Raw genomic sequence first — 25,241 nt, 5'->3', positions numbered from 1 at the left:
GGCACCAGGCAATGGATTAGGGTAGGGCTGAGTGGAGGAGACAGCCAGAGAGCAGGCAATCTGGGTACAATCAGCTCAGTACAGCTACATGCATCTCCCCAAACAGCTGGTTAACAGGGCTCCCCTAGACACCTTCAGAGAGCTGGCTTGAGCTCCTCATGTCCCCAGCCCTGCCACATGCCTACCCCTGCACACCAATGTAAAGTTAAAGCAGGCTGTTAACCCCGTGCTTGCTGGAAACCAGCTAGGCCGCCTGGTTCAAAAGTGGATTCCACTCACCTGCCTTCCAAGCTGACCTGGAGACTTGAGTGGCAGAGGTGGGGAGGTCTCTGGACTCCTGGGTCCTTATTCTCCCGGCCTACAGGGGATGAGAAGTCAATGGGATTACGCCTTCTGCAAGTAGGGCAAATATAGGCCCCTGCTTGTCTCAGGAAGCACACAGGTTGTCTTAGGACAAGCACAGGGAGCCCGTTTGTGACTCCCGGCCCATGCTTGTCTCTACTAAATGGGCTTCTACATTGTTCATAATAGCAGCAAACTCCTGCCCTCCTCCTCCCAGACCAGCCCTGGGAAGGATCAGCTTGTTTGGCCCCATTAACCTGCAGCCAAAAGGGTTGATTCCTCCCTGTTCCTGGGGAATGGAGCGTGCCCAGGGCTGTCTCCCGCGGAGGCCGGTGTGTGTGCACAGCCTTCCAGCCAGCAAATCCTTTCAGTGCTGAGATTTTCTAGACTAGGGACCTTGAGAGGTTTAAGGGGAAGCACAGGCACCGAGGGCTGCAGACGCTGCTCTTTGCTTGGCGGTGAATGAGACTGATGGCATCCACCCCGCTCACCCAGTGCAGAGGAAGTGACCAGGGCAGGGACTTTCGGCTCCAAGTCTCTTCTGTCTGAAAGCACTCTGCCCATGCAGTAATGCCCATGGGGGTTCCTCAGCACTCAACGGCTCCTCTGCCTCTGGAGTCAAAGGAGCAGCTCCATGCCTGGTAGGAATAAATATCCTTCGCTCTATGGCGCTTTTCAGCAGTGGATCTCAAAGCACGTCAGTGTCATTATCCCCATTTTATAGATGGGGAAACTGAGGCACAGGGTGGGGCAGTGACATGCCCGAGATCACCAGCAGGTCAGTGGCAGAGCTGGGAATAGAACCCAGGTCCCCCCGACTCCCACCACCCTAGCCGTAGGCACCGGGTTTGTAAAATGTTTGTTCGGGGTCCAGCCCCCCAGTAGGGGTGTAAGGAGCAGAGCCCCTAAACTTGAGGGTCTGGGGGGAACAAGGGGGCAAAGCCTCCCAGGTAGGCATGACGTGACAGAGGGGCAGCTAGGCCAAATGTGAGTCGTGCTGGGACTCGTGCGCCGAGTCACACCACCACTCAACTTTCAGGCAGCTAGGCAGGTAACCTGGGCCCCCTCCTTAGCACAATTCAAGTTAAACATTGGTGGGGCTGGGCCTGCTTTCCAAAGTATAGAACCTGCTGCTTCCAGCCCTAGCTGCTGGACCACGTTACCTTCCCGCAACACAGCCCCAGGCGTCTGTCCTGCTCCTGACAATGCATCGCACTCTGCTGGAGCTGCCTCGCGATGTGGTCCGGGTGACGTTCCTCCGGGCAAGGGCTGAGGCTGGGCCAGACACAAGTGAGCGGAGAAGAGAGACTGGGCATCGCGGGTGGTGCTGAGTGTTCGGGTGCTGGTGGCCGTTGTGGCACCAGGGGGCGATAAAGGCTACGTCTCGTCCTCCTAGCTTCTCCGAAAGGTCCCCGAACGGCTACAGAAATAGAGCGAGGATCAGTGGGGACGGGAATACCGCAGCTGTCAGCGAGTCCAAGACCCGCTGGACCTAGCCCATCATCTAATACAACCTTCCCGGCACCACAGGCCAGTTGCCAGTTACCCCTCTCCTGAGCCCAGCGCCTTGGGCTCGACGTACATCGGCGTCACATCGGTGTAGCTACGTCACTCCGGGGTTTGAAATCTACGCTCCTGAGTGATTGAGCTACACCGACCGCACCCCCAGTGTAGACAGTGCTCCGGGACTGGAAGAATTCCACCACCTCTCGGGGAGGTGAATTTTCCACACCGATGAGCAAACCCTCCCGTCGGCGTAGGTAGCGCTGCCCTAGCATTTCAGTGTAGCCAAGCCCTGAGGTGCGCTGGGGCGAGAGGCTCCTGCCATGGCAGGGAATTGACTTACCCGGACAATCTCAGCAGCCACTAAACACCCCTGCTGCAGAGGAAGGTGAAACCCCCCACAGCCGGTCTGACCGGGGGAGGGGGGGAGGGAATTCCCTGCTGACCCCAAAATCCTTCCCTCCCACAAAAAATGCTGTTTGAAATCTGAGTTCGTACACACATGCCAGGAGTTCACCATCCTCTGCGCTGCCCATAGCAGATACCGCTGGCACTGCAGAGTTGTCACACAAGGTGGTGTAATTTGCTGGGCTAAGTTCAAAGGCGGCCAAGGATTGCACTGGTGTTGGGGGGCCCCGCAGGTCAGGATTGCAATGCATTGTGAGTGTTAGGTGGGGAGTTTAAGACTGAGCTAGCTGGGTAACGGGGGGGGCGGTGGTGCGGGTTGGGATTGAGTGGCATCAGCAAAGCTTTGTGTGAAAGGCGTGCAGGACTGGGATAGTAGCGGGGGCTGCAGGTCAGGCGTTTTCTCTCTCTCCTATTAAACCCGGCTGAGCTTTGGCCTCTCTTTTGTTTTCCCAGAGAAGCAAAGAACAAACCTGCCTCAGTGGGTGAGCTGGCCAGTTTATTTAATTGAATCAGGCAGCATAAATGTTTAAAAGGCCACTAGAGAAATCAGAGTGAAAGGACCACTAGAGAACCACAGCTGATCTCTGTTTTAACTAGCAGAGCCCCACACTAAACGAGCAAGTACCTGCACTTTGGACAGAGGGTGCTTTGCAATTTGCCAGTCAGGATCTCTTACTATCTGGGAGGAAAAGGAGCCTGTAGCGGAGTCAGCAGATCCTTCCTTCCCTTCCTGCCTTTCGTTGGTGGCTGTTTCTCACCATCATCCCAGATGCATTGAGGTGAAAGGATACAATCCTGCATCTACCAGAGCCAGAGACGGGGGAATAGCCACAGTCTGACTCCAAAGACTTTCCACACCACGTGCCATTTTCCTGGCTTACGTCGTTATCCAAATAACAAATACCACAGAATCTTTCTCAGGGGATAAGGCACCAAGCCACGTTTATCGGGAATACAAACATTTGGTAAATAGTATCAATAATGCAAATACCAAGAACACAGGATCAACATTAACAACCAGAGTCCTGTAGCACCTTAAAGACTAACAAATTTCTGCGGGCATAAGCTTTCATGGGCTGCAACCCACTTCTGTCAGAGGCATGAAGTGGAAATCACAGATGGGAGGTATAGATAGACCCAAGGGTGAGAAACAACAATGGGGAGGCCAAGTGCTACCAAAGTCCATTCAGTTAGAGTAGTGGAGGCCTATTCGCAACCCTTGATCAGAAGGTGAGAATGTGCGAACAGTGACCATTACTTCTGGTACTGAGAGAACCATTCCGAGTCCCTGTTCAGACTTGACACAACCAGACTGGGTCTGAATTCATGCATCTGACGAAGTGGGTTGCAGCCTACGAAAGCTTATGCCCGCAGAAATGTGTTAGTCTTTAAGGTGCTAAGGACTCTCCTTGTTTTTGCTGTACACAGACTAACAGGGCTACCCCTCTGAAAGCATCAACACTGTAACAATATTAATATTGTGCTTTTCCTAGTGATGACAAGTACAGAGACTCTTGTTAATAAAGTGTACTTCATTGACACGTTTCAATGGGTACTTTCATTCACACTCACACGCAGACAGGCATACAGACGGAGACAGACACACATACACAGGGGTCTCACAGATGTTCTAGTTACCAGCCTCTTGGTACTCGTGGTAGTCACTGGCCAGGTGACTGCAGCACGAGGGTGAGGAGCAAGGTTCTGCCGATGCACACCAGTACTCCTGGCTGGTTGGTGATGTAGACCCGAATCTCCAGCCTTCATCTTTCTGTCCCATTCTGTAGAGAAAAGACCCCATGTCAGTCTGTGGGTTTTTGCTCTGTCCTGCTGCATCTGCATTTGGTGTGATCCTTAATCACCCACATTGTTGCAAGCCTGATCAGGTTTTGTTCTTTGAAGTGGGCTGGCTCCAAAGTTATCAGGGTGGGCTCCTCTTCGGCCAGTTGAATAGTAAAAGTTATTATCTTCGCTCCTTTCTTCCTCCCCCAAACGTTTCAGGTGAGGCTGGTGTTTTCTTCATCATGTTTCAACATCCTTTACTCAGACCAATTGTTCAATAACTCTCCCTGTCTACACCCACCTCAATTGCTCAGCCGTTCACACTTCAATCACTCAGTGCAAACTCCTAGCTGAAGAATTTGCATGTCTTTTAAAACAAACATTGTTTCATGTTTGATTTAAGCACATATAAAATAGGATTTTTACAAGTATTGTGAAAGTGGGTGTGACCCGTCCGTGCCCAGGGCAGCCACCTGAAAATGCCAAGGTCAGGGCAGGCTGCAAAAGGAGAGCAGATTCTCCTAACACTGGCATGTGACACTGAAGTCGGACTTCCCAGCCAGCCACAAACTGTGCTTCTGATTCCCCGCACTGGTTATCCAGAAGCCAAAATAAAAATACACACAGCCCCCTTTACTGCATTTCGGTCTCTGGCTCCCAATTGGCCACTAGGTCCAGTAAAGAGACCGGTTATTTAAAACTCTATGCTCTTTACCAAAAAGGTTTCTCCTAACCCCAAAGGGTCAGCCACAGCACCAGATCAATATAAGTTTAGATCTTACCCAAAATCCCACGCTGCCAGCCAATCCTTTAGTAACTAGAACTAAAGGTTTATTATGCAAAGAAAGAAACAGACTATAAGAGAAATGTCAAAGGATTAAAGCAATCAGATACATACAAAGGATTTGAAAGTCCATATATATCAGGTTCCTAGAAGAATTGTGGCGTTTGCAGGCTTGTATAGCCCTCTGATTTACATCCAGTACCTGGATGGGTCTCAGTCCTTTGTTTCACAGCTTCAGTTGCAGTTGACTTGATCCACAAGTAGAATAGGAGGCTGAAGCTGAACAGGATTGAAACAAAATGGATTCCGAGGCTTTGCCTTTTATGTCCTCTGGCCCTTGCCTTGCTGCTTGTGGAATTTTACAGGAACCAAAATGGAGTCCAGAGTCACATGAGCAAGTCCTGGTGACTCATCAGGTGTATCCCTGGCTTCTCCCCCTGGGCCCCTTGTGCCCCTGAATTGCTGAATGGGCCATCAAGCAGGCTTTTGTTCTGCAGCCACCCTGTCTGGGTGTCACCCAGACACAGCACAATTTGAGATACAGATATATCAACCATATCCATAACTTCCATTACACACACAACACACGACCATAAACATCATCATCTTACTTAGCACATTACAGCCTTTCTAACAGTACCTGACACGGCATATCTCACATGAATCACTATGATTTTGACCTATTGATGTTAAATAACATCATAAATGCCCCCCCCCACCCCTCCCATCCAACCAGCGTGACAGTGGGTAAAACTAACTGATTAAATGGCCAGTGGAGTGGTTTTACAAATACTCTTAAAACAAATAGAATTATAGAAAGTAAAGACAGACTTGAATTATTCTGCAGTAAATGGATACTGAAGTGAACATTTCAGAGGGTAGAACAGTACCAGTCAGTCGAGGTTTTAGCTTTTGATTAAAGGCACAGCGTGTCAGGCTGAAGTGTCTCTTGTTAGGAAGAGGGGGGCAGTGTTTGTGCCTCTGTTCTTTCATGCATTTCATAAAAACAGGATCGGCCCAACGGCGTTAGGATTCAGTACTAAGTGCAAGTCTGCAGAAATCCCAGGTCATTCATCCGGGGCTGTTTTCTAGTGGCTGCTTTTTCTGCTTCAGAATCTGCTTTCATGCAAAAAGAGTCTCTCTCCAGCTCTCGTGGATGCAAAAAAAACCCCAGACCCTTCAGTGTGACCCACGTGTGACTGATGCAGTGACATCTGCCTTAGTCTGCGGCCAGTTTAAAACAGTATCCCTGAGAGGATGCTGTGTCCCTTTCACATCAGTGGGGACGTTTACTCTGAACCCTAGCAACGACAAAGTAAATGTCAGTGATTTCACCACTGATTGAAGAGTGCAAGACAGGAAAGGGCCAGACATCTCTGCGCAGTCTGCTGTGCGCAGTGTCTCTCGGAGCTCAGGACCGAGTGGGCTTGGTTAGCGGGTGGCGCTTTGGAGAGCAGCATGGTTTGCATTTAATCTTACTTTGCTCACTGCTGCCTCCTTGGGATCTTACTCCGGAGTTGATTTTGCTTTCTGGGGGGGGCCGAAAAGTGTTCACATTGTCCAAAACCTGTGCAAAACAAATCCATTCCTTTAAAAAAAAAAATTAATCTGAAACTTTCAATCAATACAAATGTTGTTTACATTTTAAAAGCAGAGAGGTCGATTCGTGTTGAGCACCGTGCCCCCAAACCAACTCTGACATTGAAAAAAAGTTGGGGTGGGGGGAGAGTTTATTTTTTCCCAAGCAGGTCTAACAGTGACCTCTCTGCCCTGGAGCGGCCCCCACTTGGGGTCATTTCCTCCTGCAACCATCCTGCACTTGACAGCCTAAAGGCCTGGGGTAGCCCATGGCCCTGCAGAGCTTTTCCCTGGTAGCAAACCCGGGAGGCACTTACACAATCCCCTGGCACAGTCTATGCGCTCCACTGATACTAGTTTCCCTAATGCCACGCCAGCTGCCAACCCTGCCCTCGGTGACACATTTCAGTTCCCAGCCAGTGCTTGATGTGGGAGTCGTTGAGGGTCCCAGATCCAGCCAATAACCCCCCCGTTCAAAGCAAGATGCGTTGCCGAGGGGCACACCTTAAGCATTCTTTTACCAAAGCTGCTGCTCCCATATTGACAGACACCCCCCAACACACCTTTTCCAGCTCACTTTACGCACACTGCTCCCGGCAGAGCTGGACCGTGCCCATGGCCTGATTAGCCGGCTGAAAAGCAGATTATCAAGCAGGTGGAATAAAATCAGGAGTCAGTGTGCCCCAAAGATTGAATTAAAACCTTTTAGTTACTTAGCAGGGCTGGACTCCCAGCAGCTGATATTCCCACACTTGCATCACTTCTTTCACCTGCCCTGATAAGGAAAACTCAAGCCATTGCCCCAGGGTGGGTTTTCCCCCTCTTAAGAAATGCAGGAGCATCCGCAGCAGAGATACCAGCAAGGGCGTGTGGAGAATCGGGAAGTTGCCATGCTAACATTAGGCAATGATGCAGCTGCATATTACTCAGCTCCAGCCATGGCTGGGCAGAGGCAGGCGGCTGACACATCACTGCAGCGATAAGTCATCAGGTACTTTTCAAAGAGCCCCACACAGGAGGCAGAGCTCGCATCACGTCTGCCTGCAATCAGCTTGGAGCTTGCCGGCCTCACGCCAGCCTGTGACTCTCACGGTGCGGATAGAGGGGCCCTCGAGCTGCTGGGACGCTGCAAAGGGTCTCGGCCAATGGCTGTTCCACTCAGCCGTGTTCGTAGCCCCGTTGCACTCGTGAGCAGCTGCACGGCTGGGTTTGCCTTCGCACGAGGGATCAGGGCAACAGCCAAGCAGCCAGCTCCACCCGCAGACCAGCTCGTTAGCTGCGCTGTGCGGCATCTGCCCAGCGCCACGCTTCCACGGGCTGTTTCTGCTCCTGACTTAGGTGCCTGGTCTCAGCAGGCGTCGCTAGGCTGACCCGGGTTTCTCCAAACTACCCGGCAGCTATGGGCAAAGGGAGAAGCAGGATCATCTGGCAAGGGCCAAATGAGCGGGATTTTTTAGTCCCAGCAGATAACCCAGCTGGTATTTAACCAAATGCACTACTCGGTCGTGGGCAGGGGGCTTGCACGAGGGTGCATATCCCCCTCTGTGTAGTCTGCTGAGAGCACACCAATGACTAGGCCTGACACACGGTGCCTGAGGAATAGGGACAAGGCTAGAGGGGGGCAAGCGACGTTCCCCCCCTGCAATCCAGCCTGGTGTGTAGCTGTCACCCCAGAGCCTCACTGCTGGGCCCCGACTTACCCCGCTTTGCTGCATGAACCACCCACTCCTGGGTCAGCCCACGCCCAGCCTCCTGCAAGGAATAGGTTGCTGGCCTAGTGAAGGAGCGCGTCATGGGACAGACCCCTCCCAGCAAACACCCCCAGTCCCAGATGCAACCCCAGGACCTGCCGTCCTGCAGGGTTCCGTGCTGCACACGGCACGTTCATTCACACTTGTCCGTCAAAGCAATTGCTATGCACCAGCTCTGTCACTCGAAGTGAGGGCTCTGCACACGCTCAATCCCCATGCGCGGTTTTAGAGCAAACAAACAAATCAGTGTATTGCGACAGCAAGATTTTAAGTGGGTCTGAGTCAGGTTAATATAAATCAAAAGATTAATAAATGAAGCAAGGCGTTAATCACCATGTACTAGAAGATAACTCGCCTCTTAACCTAAGACTAATATTTCAGGCTGTGTTCAGCTTACCACACAGACCGGTTGCGATGCCTCTTGCAACCAGGCCACCCCTGTCCCTGTGGGTAGATTCTCAGTCTTTGGTGTTGTTTTGAAGATGGGTTCCAGGGGAGAGCCCAAGACAAAGCCCCCCTCAGCTTTTAACAAGTTTCCTCAACACCCCTTGGGGGGGGGGGGGGTCAGGTCGGGTGATTGGCCATGTCCAGCCATGGGCGTGATTTCTTCCGCTGGAGCCAAAGTGCTCACAGGTGCTTAGGCCAGTCCATGGTTCCTGTATGCCTACCTCCGCTGGGTGTGGAAACACAGCTTTGTGTTGGTCTGCATCTATTTAAGCCGTGTGAGACACACATTTGGGGACGACAGCAGTTTCATATCTGTCCACAGGCATGAGATTGCAGGAAACCTGCTACCACAACAATAATGTTCAGTGTGTCATGAGCGGCCCAGAAACACCTCACACGACATACGTCGCCTGAGACGACACCCAGTTACGCTGTCGGGGGGAACGTGACTGCTACACACACCACACTAGCAGGGCGTACGTGGGGTGCAGCGCGTCACGGGGCGAAGGGCCTTCTGCCAAAGCAAAGTTAGGGCTGGGGGGCACGGCTGTACTCTGCCTGCCCCCCTCTTGCCACCCCGCTCCCAGCTGGGTTTGATTTTCCTGGTGTCCTAGCCAGGCACAGCTCTCCCCAGCCCTCCTGGGCCAGATGAACCTCCGTGCAACTCAGCCACGTTACACCACAGCTGAGCACTGCCCATCCTCCCGCCCCCCCACGGGTGCCCCTGCCCGGCTCAGCCCAGCTCCGCTGCCTGGGGGAAAATGCTGCCCACGGGTGTCTGAGCTTTCCCAGCAAACCCTGAGCGTGGCGAGTGGGGCCTGTCAGGGCAGGACTTAGTTGGGGAGGGGGAGGGGGAAATGGAGCCATAGCAAGCAGCACTGCCGGGAGCTATTCAGTTTCTAAGCAGCTTCAGGACGCAGCGGAGCTGTCACGAGGAAGGACCGTGCGGTGGGGTTATGGCCCGTGCCGCAGACCCAGGTTCAAGTCCTTGCTGCGCCATAGATTGTCTGGACACTTTGCTGCAGCTCCGGGCCTCGGTTTCCCCATCTGTTCAATGGGGCCAAGAGCCCGGCCCTGCCTCCCAGGGGCCCTGCACGCTCCAACCCCTCGAGGGTGGCGAAGTGCGCAGCCTCAGCTCGACGGGCAGCCCAGGCGTGCGGGGTAAGTGAGATCAGCCGCCTCTGAGGCCATGGCCCCCAACCCGCCCAGAACTGGGACCGCGCCAAGGTGCCTTAACGTGCCATCTCCCCCTCAGCCGGAGCCGGGAGCTTGCGTTGAAGCCTTTGTGGGTCTGATTTTTTTAGTTCGCGCCCCTGTCCACACACGCATGCACGCACAAATTATTTCCTTCCCCAATCTTTATTAGAGCAAGGTGTTTACAGTCAACAGGCCCTTGTCTGCCCGATAAGGTGGGCGGTGGGCAGATAAGATATTCCGCGAGCTGATACAGTCCGTGGTGGGTCGATAAGGTACACGGGGCACTGAGGTGTTACGCAAGAGGCAGCAGCCGTGCCTCGGGCCCTGCCAGTGGGACCCGGGGTGGGAAGCCAGGCCGGCCGATGGAGACGCTGACAGAGGGGGCCCGGAGCGCTGGAGAGAGTCACCATTCATTCCAAACACTCCCTGAAACCTCCCGGCCGGCGCTGAGCAGTGCTGGACGGAGATGGCTCAGCCCGCAGCCCCAGCTGGAGACCAGGAACATCAGCGGCGCTAGCCGCTGGGGACGTGGCCCAATTGCTGACCCAAGAGGCCAGCCCAGGGTAGGGCTGACTCAGCCCCGTCTGTCCCCCTGAGCTCGGGCTACCCGCCCCACACCATTCGAATGAGCTGGTATTGTACCTAGCTTCCGCTGTGAGGGCCAGGGGCAGAGAAGCCAGTCCTGGCTCCAGTGGGACAGAGGCAGAGATTGGAGGGGGGCTGCCCTAGCTGGTGTTTATCAGACCCAGAGCGCCGCTGAGCCCCGGCCATGTGAGGAAGAGGGGAGGGTGCGGGCAGCCTGGGCCCGGGATTCAGAATGGAGGGGGAGGCAGCTCAGGGTCCTGCCCCAGCGTCTTGCCTGCCCTTGGCAATCCCTGGAGTAGCAGAGGCGGCGAGCGCTGCTCTGGTGATCAGCACAGCAACCTGCGAGCCTCAACTCCTGAGTTGTTTCTACAGCCCTTTTCTCCAGTGTGCCTTGGCCAAACGCTTCCCCTCCCCCACCCCCCCGGCTCTCTGCCTCAGTTTCCCCATCTCCATAAACAGGAGTAAATAAATCAGTGACCTAAATCCCAGGGCTCCATTTGTCGCTGTGTTAACAGCCGGGGGCGTGGAGGGGCTGCGCAGCTCTAGACAAGGACAAACTTGCCCTCTGCAGAGAGATGCAGACGTCCCACAACGTGCCAGACCAGGCCCTGCCCTGTCCCCGCCAGGGGGCTGCCGGTACAGCACCAGTTGCAGCTTGGCTCCTTCGTGTGGCTCCTGCCTTCCCAAGCCCGCTCGGGCTTTGCCTGGCACCTGCCGTGCCCAGGTCGCTTCGTGCAGCTGCGTTGCAGGGCACCCCCTGGAGGGGGCGGTGCAGGGCGTGGGGCGCTGTACCTGCCCCCCTGGCTGTGCTGAGAATACTCCCTCCCTGCACTGTCCTTGCTGGGGGGGACATGGAGGGGCTTGGCCAGCCCAGGGCTGCTCCGTCCACAGCTCCTTCCCTGGGGTGCGGGCTGGATTCATCTCACCCCCCCCACCCTCCTTGACTCTGGCTCAGGGGTGACCGAGCGCAGCCTCCCTTTGGGGCGCCAGCCCCCAGGAGGCCAGCCCGGCCCTAGACCTTGGTCTCCCGTAGCAGGTGGCAGCAGCTGGGGTCGACGGGGGGGCAGAGCCAGAGGAACTCCTCGGAGCCCCACTCCAGCGGGGCACCCGCCTCCGCCCGCTTCGCCAGCAGCGCCTGGTCGGCCTCTTCACTGCCCGCCAGCCCCGGCAGCAGGAACGCGGAGGAGCTGAATGGCTTCTTCTGCAGAACAGGGGAGTCCTCCGGGTCTGCACCCTGCAGGGGAGAGCAGAGATGGAGGGGCTGATACAGACCGTGGTGCCTGGGAGAGCCCTGCCTTATCTGTCCAGCGTGAGACTCCTGCCCCTGCCCGGCCCCCGCGGCATCACCGGCCCGGCCAGCAAACCGGTCGGGACATGTGCCAAGGGCGCCGTGCTCAGCCCAGCTCCTGGCGGCTTGGCTCGGCGGGGGGGGGGGGGAAGGTGACCCCATTCTCATCCCCCCAACCCAGGCAGACTGTGCTAAAGCTGCCTCCGATGAAGTGAGCCCCGGTGATGCGCAGGGACAGATGCCCTGCAGGACTGGCGGGGGGGGAGGCGGGGAGGTGGGTCCCCGTCAGAGATGCCCGGCTGCGACATCTGGCCAAGGCCGCCCTGGCTCCCAGCTTTGCACTGAAGCGGGGTTTTGCCCTAGAGATGCCCCAGCAGCCACCATGCTGCAAACCGAGCCGGCAGAAACCCAGAGCAGAGAGGAGGAACCGCCCCCTCCTCTGGGACCCCCCAGGACTCAGCACCACCCTGACTCCGTTACCTTAGTCAGACTGTCCTCAAAGGGGTTCTTCCTGCCCTCCGGGGACAGTGAGGACGTTTGCTTCATGATGTCCCACCACAGCACCCCTGGGGGGATCTGGCTCCTCTTGGTAGGACCTACCGAAAAACAAGGAAAAGCGGATGGGCCAAGTCCCCGTCTAATCGCCATTCTGGATCAACACCTATCGAACCAGGAGCAGGGCAAAGCAGTGCCCACGCAGCCTTCGCCCACCCCCAGCACCGCCCAGCCCCGGCGGACACTGAATCCCCTATTGATCAGGCCAGGGAGTGTTCTCCCCCAGTCACTGATGGGGAAACTGAGGCAGGGAGACATCAGACTTTCCCAAGATCACATGCAGGGTCCTGTCTCCCAAGTCCCAAAGCTCAATCTCAAGAGCGTCCTCCCTCCCCTGGCAGAGGCCTGCAGTCGGGTCGGTGCCCTGGGGCCGCCGCTCTCTACTCGTCTCCAGAAGTTGGTTTGACGCTCTCCGTGTGCGGGCTGGGGTCCAGACTGGAGGGGTGATGAGGCAGAGATCCTATCCTTCGTAGGTTGCTGGTGTGACTCCAGCTTGGGCGGGTGGCCACAAAGCAGTGGCTGCCCGAGTGCTGGCTGGTGGGCCACGTGACACGCATCGGTGGGGCTCAGCCCAGCGCCCCGCGGACCCGTGGTCCCTGGTGTTGTCACTAGGTGGGCCACTCATTGGCAGGCCCCACAGAGAGGCCACGAGAGGTCGGCTGGGACGGCCCAAGGGGGGGAAGCCTGCTCCGTCGCTGCCCCGGATCTGTGGGTTCCACACGTCCCGGCAGCGCATCCGTGCCACGTTCTTACTAGATCATCCAAATCTGCCCTTTCCTCTCCTGCCCTCCGCCCAGTCTCAAGCTCCGTAGGATGCCAGGCGAGTGGCACCCCAGCCCGTTGGCTGGGCTGGCGCACAGCTGCCCTTCCTTGCACCTCGCACTGGCATTACCTGTCAGGTAACTTATCAGCACCCCCACCAGCACGGTGGACAGTGTCCCCAGCGCGCCGTAGTAGAGGTAGGAAATGGCATAGAAGTCGTCGGCAGCGCCCGACCTGCGAAAACAGCGACATCGGAGGAAGTGAGGTCGCGAGTGGCTGAAGAAAACCCGGACCCAATCGATCGAGGCTGTTCAAGGGAGGTTCTGTTCCCGGGGGGTCGTCGAGGCTGAGAGTTGCCCACACCCTCGTATGTTTGTGACCCTGCCTTCCCCAGCCCACAGGCCTGGCTCAGCCCTCTGCGACCTCTGGCCTTGCAGAAGGAGACGTCTTCGGGTCAGGACCTGAACCTCGCACCGTGAGCCCCAACGTGCCTGAGCTCTGCAGGTCCGACAAGTGCTAAATACTGAGACTGCTAATAAGGGAGTCGCCCATCAGATGAGGTCGGGGCTCTGCAGGTCCATTTCCCATTGGAGGAGAAGTCAGTGACCCCTATTTTGCTGGTTTATTTACCCTATCTACACCGGGCGCGGACCAGCGCCATCGCAGATGGTGTGTAGCCAACCCCTCCGTCGGGACTGCCAGCCCAGAGACCGCCGCCCAAGTTCAGGGAGCGACTCTGCCCCAAAACCTGACTCTCCTTGGAGAGATGCAGGCAAGGAGCACGTTCCCCTGCTGCTTGCAACAGCGCCCCTCAGCGAAGCTGCACCGTGAAACTCACGGCCGCACAGGAGGTCTCCAGCTAAGGAAAAGGCCTTGTGAGACCAGCAGCCGACCACCCACTGCCACCACCACGATTCAGTCCAGGATCCAGGCCCTGCTGGATTCAGTCACGCGCTCCTTCTTTCCCAGCCGTACCTTTCCAGGGGCTCGGAGACGTTCCGCGGCGGCAGGGGTCCCAGGACGATAGTTCCATTGAGCCCCTCGCTAGCGTTGTAGAGCGGGCACAGGTCCCCGTAGTACGGCAGCACCCCCATGGTGTCCTCACTGGGTGGGTAGATGGTGCCCCCCACGGCCACCCAGAAGGAGAGGGCAAAACCAATCCCCAAGCCTGCAAAAACCCCCTGGAAGCAGAGAAGAAACCAGGATTCAGCCAGCGCCTGGGCTATAGCCGTCACCCAGGGTTCTCGGGCATCCCCCAGGGTCAGCATCTTCCCTATCTTTGATACAGGCACGTGCAGCTGGAGTCAAAAAAGGCAGCTGGCATCCCCTGGGCCAATACGCCCCGTATACAGCCAATGGACGCCCCCAATCTCCCACTCCCTTTACCCAGAGTCACCCCGAGCGCCAGCTCCCCGCTTCCGATGCACCAAACCAGGCTCCCCCACCCCCCCGCCAGGGACTTACAACCGTGTTGCAGGCAGGTATGAACATCCCAAGGATGAAGGCTCCAAGCAGTGGGCCGCTGATCACTCCCATGACGGTGAAGGAACCCTGGAGAAATTGGGGGGGAAGGAAGCCAAGACTCAGCCAGGACCTGGAAGGGGTTTGGTGCTCGGGGTCCCGGGAGAAAAGCAGGTCAAGAGTTTCCCATCTACACTTTTTCTTTTTTAAATGAAAAAAAAACACCTGGCATTTTGCACACGGGCATTTGCGGGAGAGAATTCTCATTTTCACAGAAAACCGAAAGTGGCTCCGCCCCTGGCCCCGCCCATCAAAACATAAAAGTTGGGTTTTCGTGAAATGGTGGGTGGAAATGTTCGTTTTCTGCTAGAAAAGGGGACAAGGGCCGGTGTTTTCTGACCAGCTCCTCTCAGGAGGGTCTGTCCAGGAACTGTGTGTCTGTCCCGTCTGAAAAACCTCGTGGACTTGAAACAGGGGACAGGAACTTGAATTCGATTCAGCTGCAGGCTACTGAGCTACAACCCAGCAGCGGCGGGGGGATCCTGCTGCTGTGAGGAGCCTGTGGGACAGCTCCCTCCCCCTCCCCCTCCCCCCACCCCACGCGCCAAAGCTCCAGGGGGCTGGCACCGATATATCCAGCACCGGGACAAAGCCCGTGCTGCGCATGGTCTCCCAACAAGCCAACAGGAGCAGCAGGTGCTGTGCCGCAGACCGGGCAGAACCCGGAGCATGGCCCCATCTGGCCGGGGGGATCCTTACCTGCAACACGCCGCCGCCCAGCAGGGAAGACAAGGCCGCCACCGTGATGCACGAGGTGCCGTAGATCAAGGCTGCGGGATGGAGAAAACCAGCCTCAGGACGGGGAAGCAGCCCCAGCATCGGACCCACCCCCTCCCCTGCCAGCGCCAGCTCCATTGGCAGGGGGCTGAGGAATCGGGGGGGGGGGGGGGAGGCAGGGAGCAGCTCGGGGTCCCCATGTGTCCCCCTAAGCAGCTTGGGTGAAATGCAGCACCCCCTCCCCTCCCGGGCAGAGGGCCTGGGCAGCCCCACACAGGGACCCTCCCTTCCACCCCCGGCACTTACACAATCCCTTGGAGATGAGGGCGAGTTTCCGCGGCGACAGGGAGGGCATGTTGGGCTTGATGAGGTCTTCCACGGTGACGGCCGCCATGGCGTTGATGCTGGTGGAGGCGGTGCTGGGGAGAGAGGGGGGCGTGAGCAGAGGGGAGGCAGGCACAGCTGGGCCCCGTGGGCTGCCCGCCGGTCTCACGGGCCGGGTGGGGTCGGGCCAGACCAGACACCAGCAGGGACAGGCTGCAGGGAGAGCAGCGGGAACCAGCAGAGAGCGTTCTGCCCATGGGACCAGTGCTGAGCCCCGGGCCGCAGGGTTAGGGGCACCTGCCGCACAGTCCTGTCCGTGCCCAGGGCAGGCGACCCCAGTCGGCACCTGGAGCTGCCCCTTTAGCTGCAGCTGGGCACAGCGACCTTCCTCCTCACTTCCTGTCCCAAACCGCTGAGGAGCTCCACCCCAGAGCCAGCAGCGCCAAGCAGCCAAGTAACAAAGGGGCGTGGGACAGCCGGCCCCCCACGAGGGGAGCTGGGCTCTGCCTCTTACCTAAGAGTCCCGCTGTACGCGCAGGCCAGGAAGAGACCGGGCACGCCCGGGTACTTCTCAAAGATGTCCAGGACCAGGTAGGGCATGTACTGCAAGGAGGAGACGGCCACATTACAGAGGAGCCTGAGGCAAGGCTGACGGGGGAGAGCAGAGCCTCCAGGGCTTGTCTCAAGTCCCTAGTGTAGCCCAGACTATTCTCAGAGTGAGACTAAATCCCCTCTTCTGATGGGGGGAGAAGGGGGGCAGGCAGGGGCTTTCTGCAGAGAAATGGTCCCACCCCGGAGAGCAGCTTACACCCGACAAGCAGGGCACGGAGAAGGTGATGCCCCAAAGTTGGCGCTCAGAGACGTGGGCTAACAGCCATAATACCGAGCGCTGGGCGTGGCGTCTTCCATCCCGGGGCCTGGGAGCACTCTGCAAGAGGAGAGCAAAGCACCAGCCCTGTTTTATAGACAGGGAAACTGAGGCACAGAAAGGGGAAGGGACCCATCCCGGGTCATGCGACAGGACCAGGAGGAGAACCCAGGTTTCCTGGTTCCTAGTGCCACACTCCAACCATGAGGGAATAATCCCTTCCCCAGAACCGGGAAAAGAACCCCGGTGTCCTGTTCTGCCCACGGACTCGAAAGAGTTAATGATCCATGGGGGGGTCTTCACCAGACGCATGTCAAGCTCCCTCCCTGTGGCCTCTTGCCTTGATCTCCTCCAGCGGGTCGTTAAGGGGGCAGGTCAGGTTCACTCGAGCAAGGCCCCTGGAGTGGGGCCGTGGGTACCTGGTCGGGGGCCGAGATGTATCCGGCCAGGAGGGGGTCGCAGTCCTTGTAGAGAGCAAACATCACAATGCCACAGGCCAGCGCGCTGGAGACGATGACGAAGAGGCCCACTTGATTGACCAGCAGAGCCCTGCGGACACATGGGCGGCAGAGATCACAACCGGGACAAAGCCAACAACGCGGCCCAGTGCGGCCTGGCCAGGAGCCAGCGTTCCCCTCCGACGGCCGGGCAGCCCCAGTGGTCTGTGTTTATCCCCACAACGGCAGAGGCAGGGCAAGCTTCCGCCGGCCTCAGGCTGGGACGGAGGTGCCCCATTTCAGTGGGACTTGGGTGCCTAATTCCCATAGGTTCCTTTGTACAGGCCTCCAGTTAGTATTCCGGCAATGTGCCCTCCTCACCCTGACCCAGACGGGACGCTGGGGCCAACGCTGCCAGACAGAGCCTATTGATTCGGGGTGTCGAGCCCGGCTTGAGATCTGCGGAGCACCTCTGAGGAGAGCCTCCATCTCCGCACCGGACCGAGCCCCCTCGCCACTCACAGCTCAGTGCAGGGAGCAATGCCACAGAGCTCGGCCCACGGCCCGGAGACTGCCCGGTCAGATCCCCTCTCAAAAAGGGCCTCCTGGCTGGAGGGACCGTGAAGAACCCAGGGCCTGAATCTGGCCATGCAGAGAACAACCGTCTCCTGTCACCCGGCACCTGCTCCCCCCAGGGATCAGCGGTGGTGTTCCAGGCTCTGGATTCCCGCCACCGTTCTGGCCCCTGGGAGACCCCAGGCTGTGACACGCCCTGGGACCAATCCTAGCTGGGGAGCGCACGTCCCAGCTGTCTACGAAACAAACCAAAGCGGCAGGGTCAAAAATACCCAGCTCTCTTCCCGGCAGAGCTGTACCCCGGCCTGCCTCCCTGGGCAGCTTCTCCGTTTGCTGCGCTGAGCAGCGTAGACTCTGTCCCTGCTGCCTTGCGACAGGAGAGTCTCTTCCCTCCATACTGCAGCTGGGCAAGCCTCCCTCTCGGCTTCCACGCTTTCCCTTCACACGAGCCCCAGCCAGCTCGGACGCGTTCCCGCCTGTGATCCCCCACAATGTCTCCAGGGAAGGGTTCCTCTCCACCTAGCCCCCGCCCCACACTGTGCAAATCTCAGCCCTGGCAGGCGGGGAAATGCGTGGTCTCTCCCTCACGTCATTTCCCCCTCACCCTCCGATGAATGCAACACTCGGGCCAACGTTTTCAACAAGTGGCCACCGAGCCCACGTGCCACCATTTTTTCGTGCCCAGTTAGAGACCCACCGGGCCCTGATTTTCACAGGCCACCGTCAGACGGGAACAACCATCAGTCCTTGTGGAGCTGGCTAGACACTCACGTAGCTCCTCACAAATCCCCACCCCCAGCCAGCTAGTACCCACAGTCACATGTCATCCCTCACTGCAGCGGCCTGGGGAACTCACTGCCACAAGATATCACCAAGGCCAAGAGCTTTAATCTCTGCTGGTTCTTGGAACCGACACAACCACAGCCACCAATAAGCTCCTGTGGTACGTGAGGCCTGGCCTGAGCTCTGGCCTGGCCAGCCGGGTGGGGCAGCTCGCCATTATCAGCGTGCTGGAGGAGGTTGGGTTATCAGCGTCTGATGGAATAAGGCTTGTGTCTATAGACTCGCACAGGAGGGGGAGGCGCGTTCAGGTTAGAGATACCGGCACATGGGCAGATTGTGGCACGTCCAGACCAACAAACCCTGGACGAATCACCCTCCCACACAGTGGTCGGGCAGGAGGGACCAAGGCTCCTCCTTCCCGCCCACGCCCTGAGCTGTCCCCACCACGCAGGACGCCGAGCCACCGGCCAGCTGCTGTGGGGCAAGGGCCATCTGCAATGGGCAGTGGTAAGAAGTGGCACAGTGGGGCGGGGTCCGGGAATGCCCTTGGAGCCAGGCGGCTACACGTTCCCACCGGCATCACTGGCAGGGAAATGTCTTTCTAGGCCACGGGGCGCTGCCGGGCAGCGGCTGAGCCCACATGGACCTGTGGGGAGACTCGCTCCAGGGCCCCCTTAGTTCAGGGGGATGGAGGCTTGTGCCGTGGGAACGGAAGCTCCAGGGTTCTCATCCTACCTCCCCCCATGCTGCGTGCTTGCAGTCTGACAGGGCAGCAGTGCCCCCACCCTTGTCAATAATCCCCTGGCTCTGGAGACAGTCCAGGGCCTGCCCACAGCCGTCTCTCCGTGCTGCACTCCCCCAGCAGCCAGGTTCCCACGTCCCTAGGAAGTTACGCCCTGCCTCAGTTTCCCCTTCCTGAGGATGCAGGAAGTGGGGGTGGGAGACTCACAGTTTTGCCTCGCACTCGGTCTTGCAGGCCACATAGCGCTGGACCTGGGCCTGGTTCACGCCGTACATGGACAGCCACACCAGGGTGCCCCCGAAGGTGAAGGTCCAGAAGGTATAGCGCTGCCTGGGGTCCAGGTTGAAGCTGCAGGCAGAGCGGGGAGGGAAGGGGGAGACACAGATTGAGCCAGCCACGCAGGAGGAGAGTCTCCCAACACAGACTATTTACCCTGCCCCATAAGTAGGGGGGGGGGGCAGGCCACCATCTTGGCAATTCCATCTCCTGCCCCAGCCACGCAGGGACATCCCAATGCAATGGGATGGTATTTCGGCACCATCATGGCCCAGAGAAGGGCAGGGAATGGGCACACTGCGTTGCTTGAGGATATCATGCAGGGCCCCGGTGGGGGACATGGACGCAGGCGGGGAGAGATCACCCCGCTAAAAATGGAGACCGTCTGGGAAAACCCCCTGGGGCAGCCAGCAGCCCTACTCAGTGAGGACACCTCCGTGTCCAGAGCGGTGTGAGCAAGGGGCTGGGAGCCAGGACGCCTGGGTTCTGTTGCCGGCTCTGGCAGAGGAGGGAGGTCTAGGGGCCGGTGCGGCTCACGGTTAGCGGGGCTCTGGTGTGAAATCTCACGCTGGGAAACGCACGTACTCGCCCAGGTTGATCCTGGAGTTATTGTTCGCGATCTCCAGGACTGCGCCCGGGCCGCCCACCACCAGCGTCCCCTGGATGAAGATGGCGATGAACCCGGAGAGCATCACAAACACCTGGAACACGTCTGTCCAGATCACGGCCTTCATCCCGCCCTGGAGAGGGAGAAGAGGAGGGTCAGCGTCCTGGGCAGCCAGTTCCCGAGTAACGTCAAAGAGCCGCCAGGGACCAGACCCTGGGCTGCAGCAAACCAGCACAGATCCGTCAATATCAGTGAAACGACGCTGATCTGCAGCGGCTGGGGCCCTGGCCCCATGGCTTAGCTTGTTGCAAGGGGGCAGGGAGAGGCACCCCCCAGCTAATGTTATCCTCAGGTCATCGCTGGTGTGACCTGCTAACAGATTGTGGAAGAATCCCGCCGGGCCTGGGATGGGAGCTCCAAGCTGGAGCCTTTGCACGGGACGAAGCACAAGGATATCCCGTCGGGGATGATCCCGGCTACCCCATCCCCGCCCGCCTCTCGCGGATTTCCGGGCTCTCTCCTGCACCCAGTCGCGCAGCTGAAGGACGCTTGCTGGCATCCGGGGTGGTGGGCTGGGCTTTGGGAGTGGTGGGTACTCACTATGGTGGTGTAGAAGGTGCAGATGGCTCCCGTGGAGAGAAGGGACGCCCAGATATCCAGCCCGGTCACTGAATCAAAGAAGCAGCCAGTCAGCGGAGGAGAAACATTACCTGCGCCAGCTGGGCAGCCCCACCGGAGCAGGGAGATGGGCCCAGTGCAGAACTTCAGATCTCCAACCCCTGAGCTTCGGGGCCTGGGTGGATCTAGGGCCAAAGTTTGCAGCCCGGGCCCATCAGACAGAGCTGGAGTGTGACGGCACACACAAGAGACACCGGGACGAATCGCCCGTGGGTGTAAATCAGCATCGCCCCACTGAGTCAATGGGGCCAGCCCCCCCATGGGTATACATCAGCCATAGCTCCACTGGAGTCCATGGGGCCAGCGGGAGTCACGGGCTGTGAGGACAACGGCCCTACAAATGGCTTCAAACAGCAGCAGAGGAAATCGAGGAAGTGCTCAGACTGCGAGATCCTTGGGGCAGGAGCCCCCTCCGTGGTCTGAGTTTGTACAGCACCTTGCGCAGCGGGCACCTGGGCGCTGCAGTAATAGAAATCATCATTGTACGCAGGCCAGGCCCCTGGGTTTGTTTTCCCCCCTTTTCAGGGTTCGGCCCAGGGTGCAAGGCGCCGGCTCAAGGGCCTGAGAATGGAAACCACGAGAGGTGGGGGGAGGGAGGGGACGTACCTTGGTTGAGGATCAGCGCCGGGGCGTAGATGACTATCCCCGTGTAGAGCATCTGCAGCGGAACAAAGAGTTAGCACAGAGGACGCCGAGCCCAGGCCAGCGAGAGCCCAGACCCCAGGGGCAGGGACAGGGAGGCTCTTGACTCTCAAGCTGTTCACAGGGGCATGCCTCGGGCAGAGGCACCCAGCGGGACGTGACCTGGCCCCTGGCGTTAGAGGTGGGGCTAGATCCCGGCTGTCCTGCCTCACAGCTCAGTGCACTACCCCCTAGGCCACGCTGCAGCACGGCCCCTTTATCCCAGGATGCTCAGGGCGCTGTTGGTTCAAACCCCACTGTCGCTGTGCTTAGACCTCTCCGCCTGTGCGGCCCCCGTACACAGCCCTCACACCCAGATGTGCCATACCACCCTGCATGGGCCAATTGTGACACACGGCCCCTCCCCCAGCCGGGGCCCCCCCAGGCTCCCCCCAGGACCACGCACCGTGGCAATGATGTACTGGATGGTCCCGCAGAGGCGAACCTTCTTGCTGAATCTCAACTCCAGGTACTGCAAGAGAGAACGGGGAGTCTGTGAGTCTCTGAGAGGGTGTGAGACACAGGGGCCCGCTGCACCTCTTTGCCCGTCTCTTCCATGGGAGGGGGCCCGGTCTCCTCGGTGTCACCAGAACATTACTGGGGCGTCAAGCCAACCTGGCTCGGGGCAGACCCCCAGCCTCACCTTTCGACCCCCAGTGGAAACCGTCCCAGATAGACGCCCCGAGCACGAATCCAGTTCTGCATGTGACTCGATGTAACCCATTTCCTTCCTTTGGGGTGGTTTTTCTCGGCTGGTCGGTACAGCCCCTGCCCCCATAAAACCTTGCACAGGGGCAGGATTGCAACCACCTTTGCTCCTGTCAGCGGGTCAGGGCTGCTCCTCCCTTTCACAGCAGTGCTGGGTTGGGAGGATAAAAGCGAGGGAGGGATCAGAGTTCAAACCACACAGCTCTGACCCCTCCGATTACCGCCGGCCGCTCGGGGGCTCCAGCGCACAGACCCGGCGCCCCTGGATCTCAGCTTCCCAAGGTTGCCTGATGTGTGTGTGCGAGACAGAGAGATAGGGTCCCCTGGAGCAGCATTTCCGCTGCATTTCCATCCCCCCCTTCCCCCCCCAAGATGTCTCGGAGGAACCTAACTCGACGTGAATTAAAACCTGTTGCTCTAAAATATCCCGAGCAGGGGAGAGACATTCCTGAGCTGAGAACATCTTCTCCTAGGAGAACATCTCTGCTAAAGGCAAAGGGTGGGACTCGGCCTCCGAGACCCCCTTTGTTTTAATGGCAGGCGAGCATCCGAATTCCTTAGCCATTCCGCGGAGGATGCCCCATGGCCGGGGCAGGTAGCACTCCAGTCCCAGGACTGGAATTCAGCATCGAGGTGCTCACCTGGCTTCCCCAACCCAGGGTAGCAGGCGTTTCTCGATCATTAACACCTTTATCCTTGCATCTCCCCAGTGGAGTGGGTCTGTATCATCAGCCTCATTGTGCAGATGGGAAACTGAGGCACAGAGAGGGAAAGGGGCTCCGTGGCAGAGCCAAGATCTCCCGAGTGCCCAGCCAGCATTGGAACCAGAAGGCCACCCTTCCAGCTCCCCACCCAGAGGATTATCATAGGATCCGGGGACTCATGGGTTCCACAGAGACCGCTGCCTCTCGCATGTCACTGCATGGCTCGCTAATGCAGCCCCCCTTCTCGGGACACGCCGTTAACACGCAGGGGGATCCCAAGGCTGGAGCTGGCCCACGATCATGTGGCATTTTCAGTGCAACCAGGCAGGACACAGAGAGGGGAGTCATCCTTGCATTTCAAAGAGAATGGCTGGCCCCAAGGGATACCACAGCACCTAGCACACATCCCAGCACACGCCAGGGATTCACACAGGGCACTTGGCCCGCAGGGCCTGTGGTACTGGCAACTGGGCCTTCAAGGGCTGAGCTTCCCAGATATAGAGTCTGCGCCGGGCGCTGGGAAATGCTGGTGGTTATGCTCAGCCAGGGGGAAGCAGACACAGAATAAAGCACTTAGTGCACGGAGCAGCCCGTGACCTCCCCAGGGCAGCCCCCCAAAACCACCTGTGCTGCACGTGGACTGGCCATGGAGCGCCCAGGATCTGAGAGGGGCTGGTTCACAGGCTTGCACCGAGCTTCGAAACATGCCAGGGGGGCGGCGAAGGGGTGCAGCCCTCTGAGCCCCCGCCCTGAGAACAGCGCAGGAGTTTCCACCCTGCCCGCCTGCCCGCACCTCCCGTGGGCTTGTTCCCATGAGAAAGGGGCAACCCTGGGGTGTCGGTTACCAGGGCCCTTTCTGTTCTGGTCCCTGGCATCATGTTTCCTGGCTGGGGGAACATCTCCACCGGCCCTTCTGGCATTGGCCTAAGAGAACCTCACGCAGCCCGGGAAAAGATGGATCTGCTGCTGGGATCCCAACGCCCCATCGCTGGCGGGTTTCGGATCTGGGTTCTAATTCTGCACCTCTCCGCTCCCCTCCCCCAGACCACTACCAAGGGGCCGTCCCCGCAGCCGAGGGGCAGCGCACGTGATTGCATAGGGATTGCCTCAGCCCGATTGCCTGTGCGGGACCGGAACCACCGATGGTTGGGTCCAGGGGAGCAGCCAAAAGCTCAGATGCCCCTGGAGCACCAGTCTCTCTGCAGATCAGAGCTGGGAATCTCACGGGAGCAGCTGCTCAGCGCCCCTGCTCCGGAGTAGACGGTTCGGCTGGGGCCAGTCTCTCGGAACTGGTTGGCTCTCATACGGCAACTGCAGCTAGAGAAAGGAGCAGCCAGAAAGCCCCAGGCTCTGCAGACGCTGAGAGCTGCTTGCACTCAAAGCCATCCATGCCCCAGCCTCCTTCCCCACCAAAGCACTGGCAGAGCTCGCGGGAAGCCCAGTGGGGAGCCCTGGGGTTTGTCAGGGATAAGATGGTCCAGGGCCAGGAATAGAGGCACCCACAGAGACCAGGCTCCTAGTCCCCCGTTCTAACCACGTCTGCCCCTGAACCAGCGATAGAACCCAGGCGTCCTGAGTCTCACCATAAGACAATCCTTCCCCTCGGTCTGAAGGAGGAGAGGGGGGGAACACTGCAATCCCAGGGGACACCCGCTGATTTCCCCCCATTTCCCCCCTCCCCAGATCTGGAGGCAGTGGATTTCTCAGCGCCAGTTCTACATGCTGTTTGCTAACGATAAGGAGCCAGGGCTCTGTAAGGCCAGCAGAGAGCAGGCGATTCCCGACCTTCCCCACTCAGCAACCAGGCGAACGTGCTCAGCAGAGCCACGGGGCTGGGAGAGCAGGGGGCTGCAGATCCAGACTGAGGGGCCCGAGCGGAGCTGGGGGATGGGTGGGGGGTGCCCAAAGCTGGGACAGCAGGGGTGCTGCAGGTCGGGACTGAGGGGCACAGGCAGAGCTGTGTGGGTGAAGCTCCTGCTGCCCCTAGAAATGCCTCCAGCCAGCCCTACCAGCCCCTCTGAGTCACGGGCCCTGAGAGTGACCCTGGACCAACCCACCCCCGGTCGCACTTCTGCCCAGCTGTCTCTCCTGCATCCCACCAGCCTCCCTTACCTCGTAGGTGCTGGTCAGCCCCAGGCGGTAGAAGACGGGCAGGAAGAGGTAGGCGGTCAGCAGGGTGTTGAGCAGCTGCCCCAGACACATCCACAGGAACTTTAAGCCATAGCGGTAGGCCTCTGCCGGCACGCCCAGCACCTGGATGGCCGACATGAAGCTGGCCGAGAGCGAAAGGCCCACGGGCACGGCCGACATCTGGCGTCCCCCCGTGAAGAAGTCCTCGCTGGTCTTCTGCCCGCCTTTGGAGAGGGCGTAGAAGAGCCCGATCCCCGTGGAGATCAGGAGCATCAGCCCAAACACCCCGTAGTCCCAGAGGCTGAACGTTAGCATCTCCGGTAGGAAAACCTCCATGTTGCCCACCTGGGACATTGTTCCAGCTGGTACCTGAGCAACGCCCCCGCCTCAGGCACACACGGACCTCGGCACCGCAATATCCCCCCTGCAAGCGGATCAGCTCGCAGCAGTGGCTAGGGTTGCAACGGGACGTCCGTCGTGTACCCTAACTTGCTGGCTCACCACAGC

The 25,241-nt window shown here is 58.6% G+C and overlaps 1 protein-coding gene across 1 annotated transcript; it reads right to left on the bottom strand.

Moving 5' to 3' along the window:
- Positions 1 to 9,677: 9,677 nt before the first annotated feature.
- SLC5A5 (solute carrier family 5 member 5) lies at positions 9,678 to 25,121 on the bottom strand. Its single transcript, XM_067559877.1, has 15 exons — positions 24,717 to 25,121; positions 21,599 to 21,664; positions 21,118 to 21,169; positions 20,434 to 20,501; positions 19,812 to 19,966; positions 19,158 to 19,298; positions 16,832 to 16,961; positions 16,059 to 16,147; positions 15,527 to 15,639; positions 15,203 to 15,273; positions 14,447 to 14,533; positions 13,958 to 14,163; positions 13,113 to 13,216; positions 12,146 to 12,261; positions 9,678 to 11,611 (listed from the first exon to the last, which is right to left on the bottom strand). Exons 1-15 carry the CDS (start codon positions 25,086 to 25,088, stop codon positions 11,390 to 11,392), a joined length of 1,992 nt encoding a protein of 663 aa, XP_067415978.1. The 5' UTR covers positions 25,089 to 25,121; the 3' UTR covers positions 9,678 to 11,389.
- Between the last annotated feature and the right edge of the window lie 120 nt (positions 25,122 to 25,241).

This window comes from Emydura macquarii, unplaced genomic scaffold (genome assembly GCF_026122565.2).
Source record: "Emydura macquarii macquarii isolate MOO-44397 ecotype Brisbane River unplaced genomic scaffold, CSIRO-AGI_Emac_v2 contig_306, whole genome shotgun sequence".
Lineage (NCBI taxonomy): Eukaryota > Metazoa > Chordata > Testudines > Chelidae > Emydura > Emydura macquarii.
The sequence above is the reverse complement of the archived record's forward strand: the minus strand, read 5'-3'. Positions and strand labels throughout refer to the sequence as shown.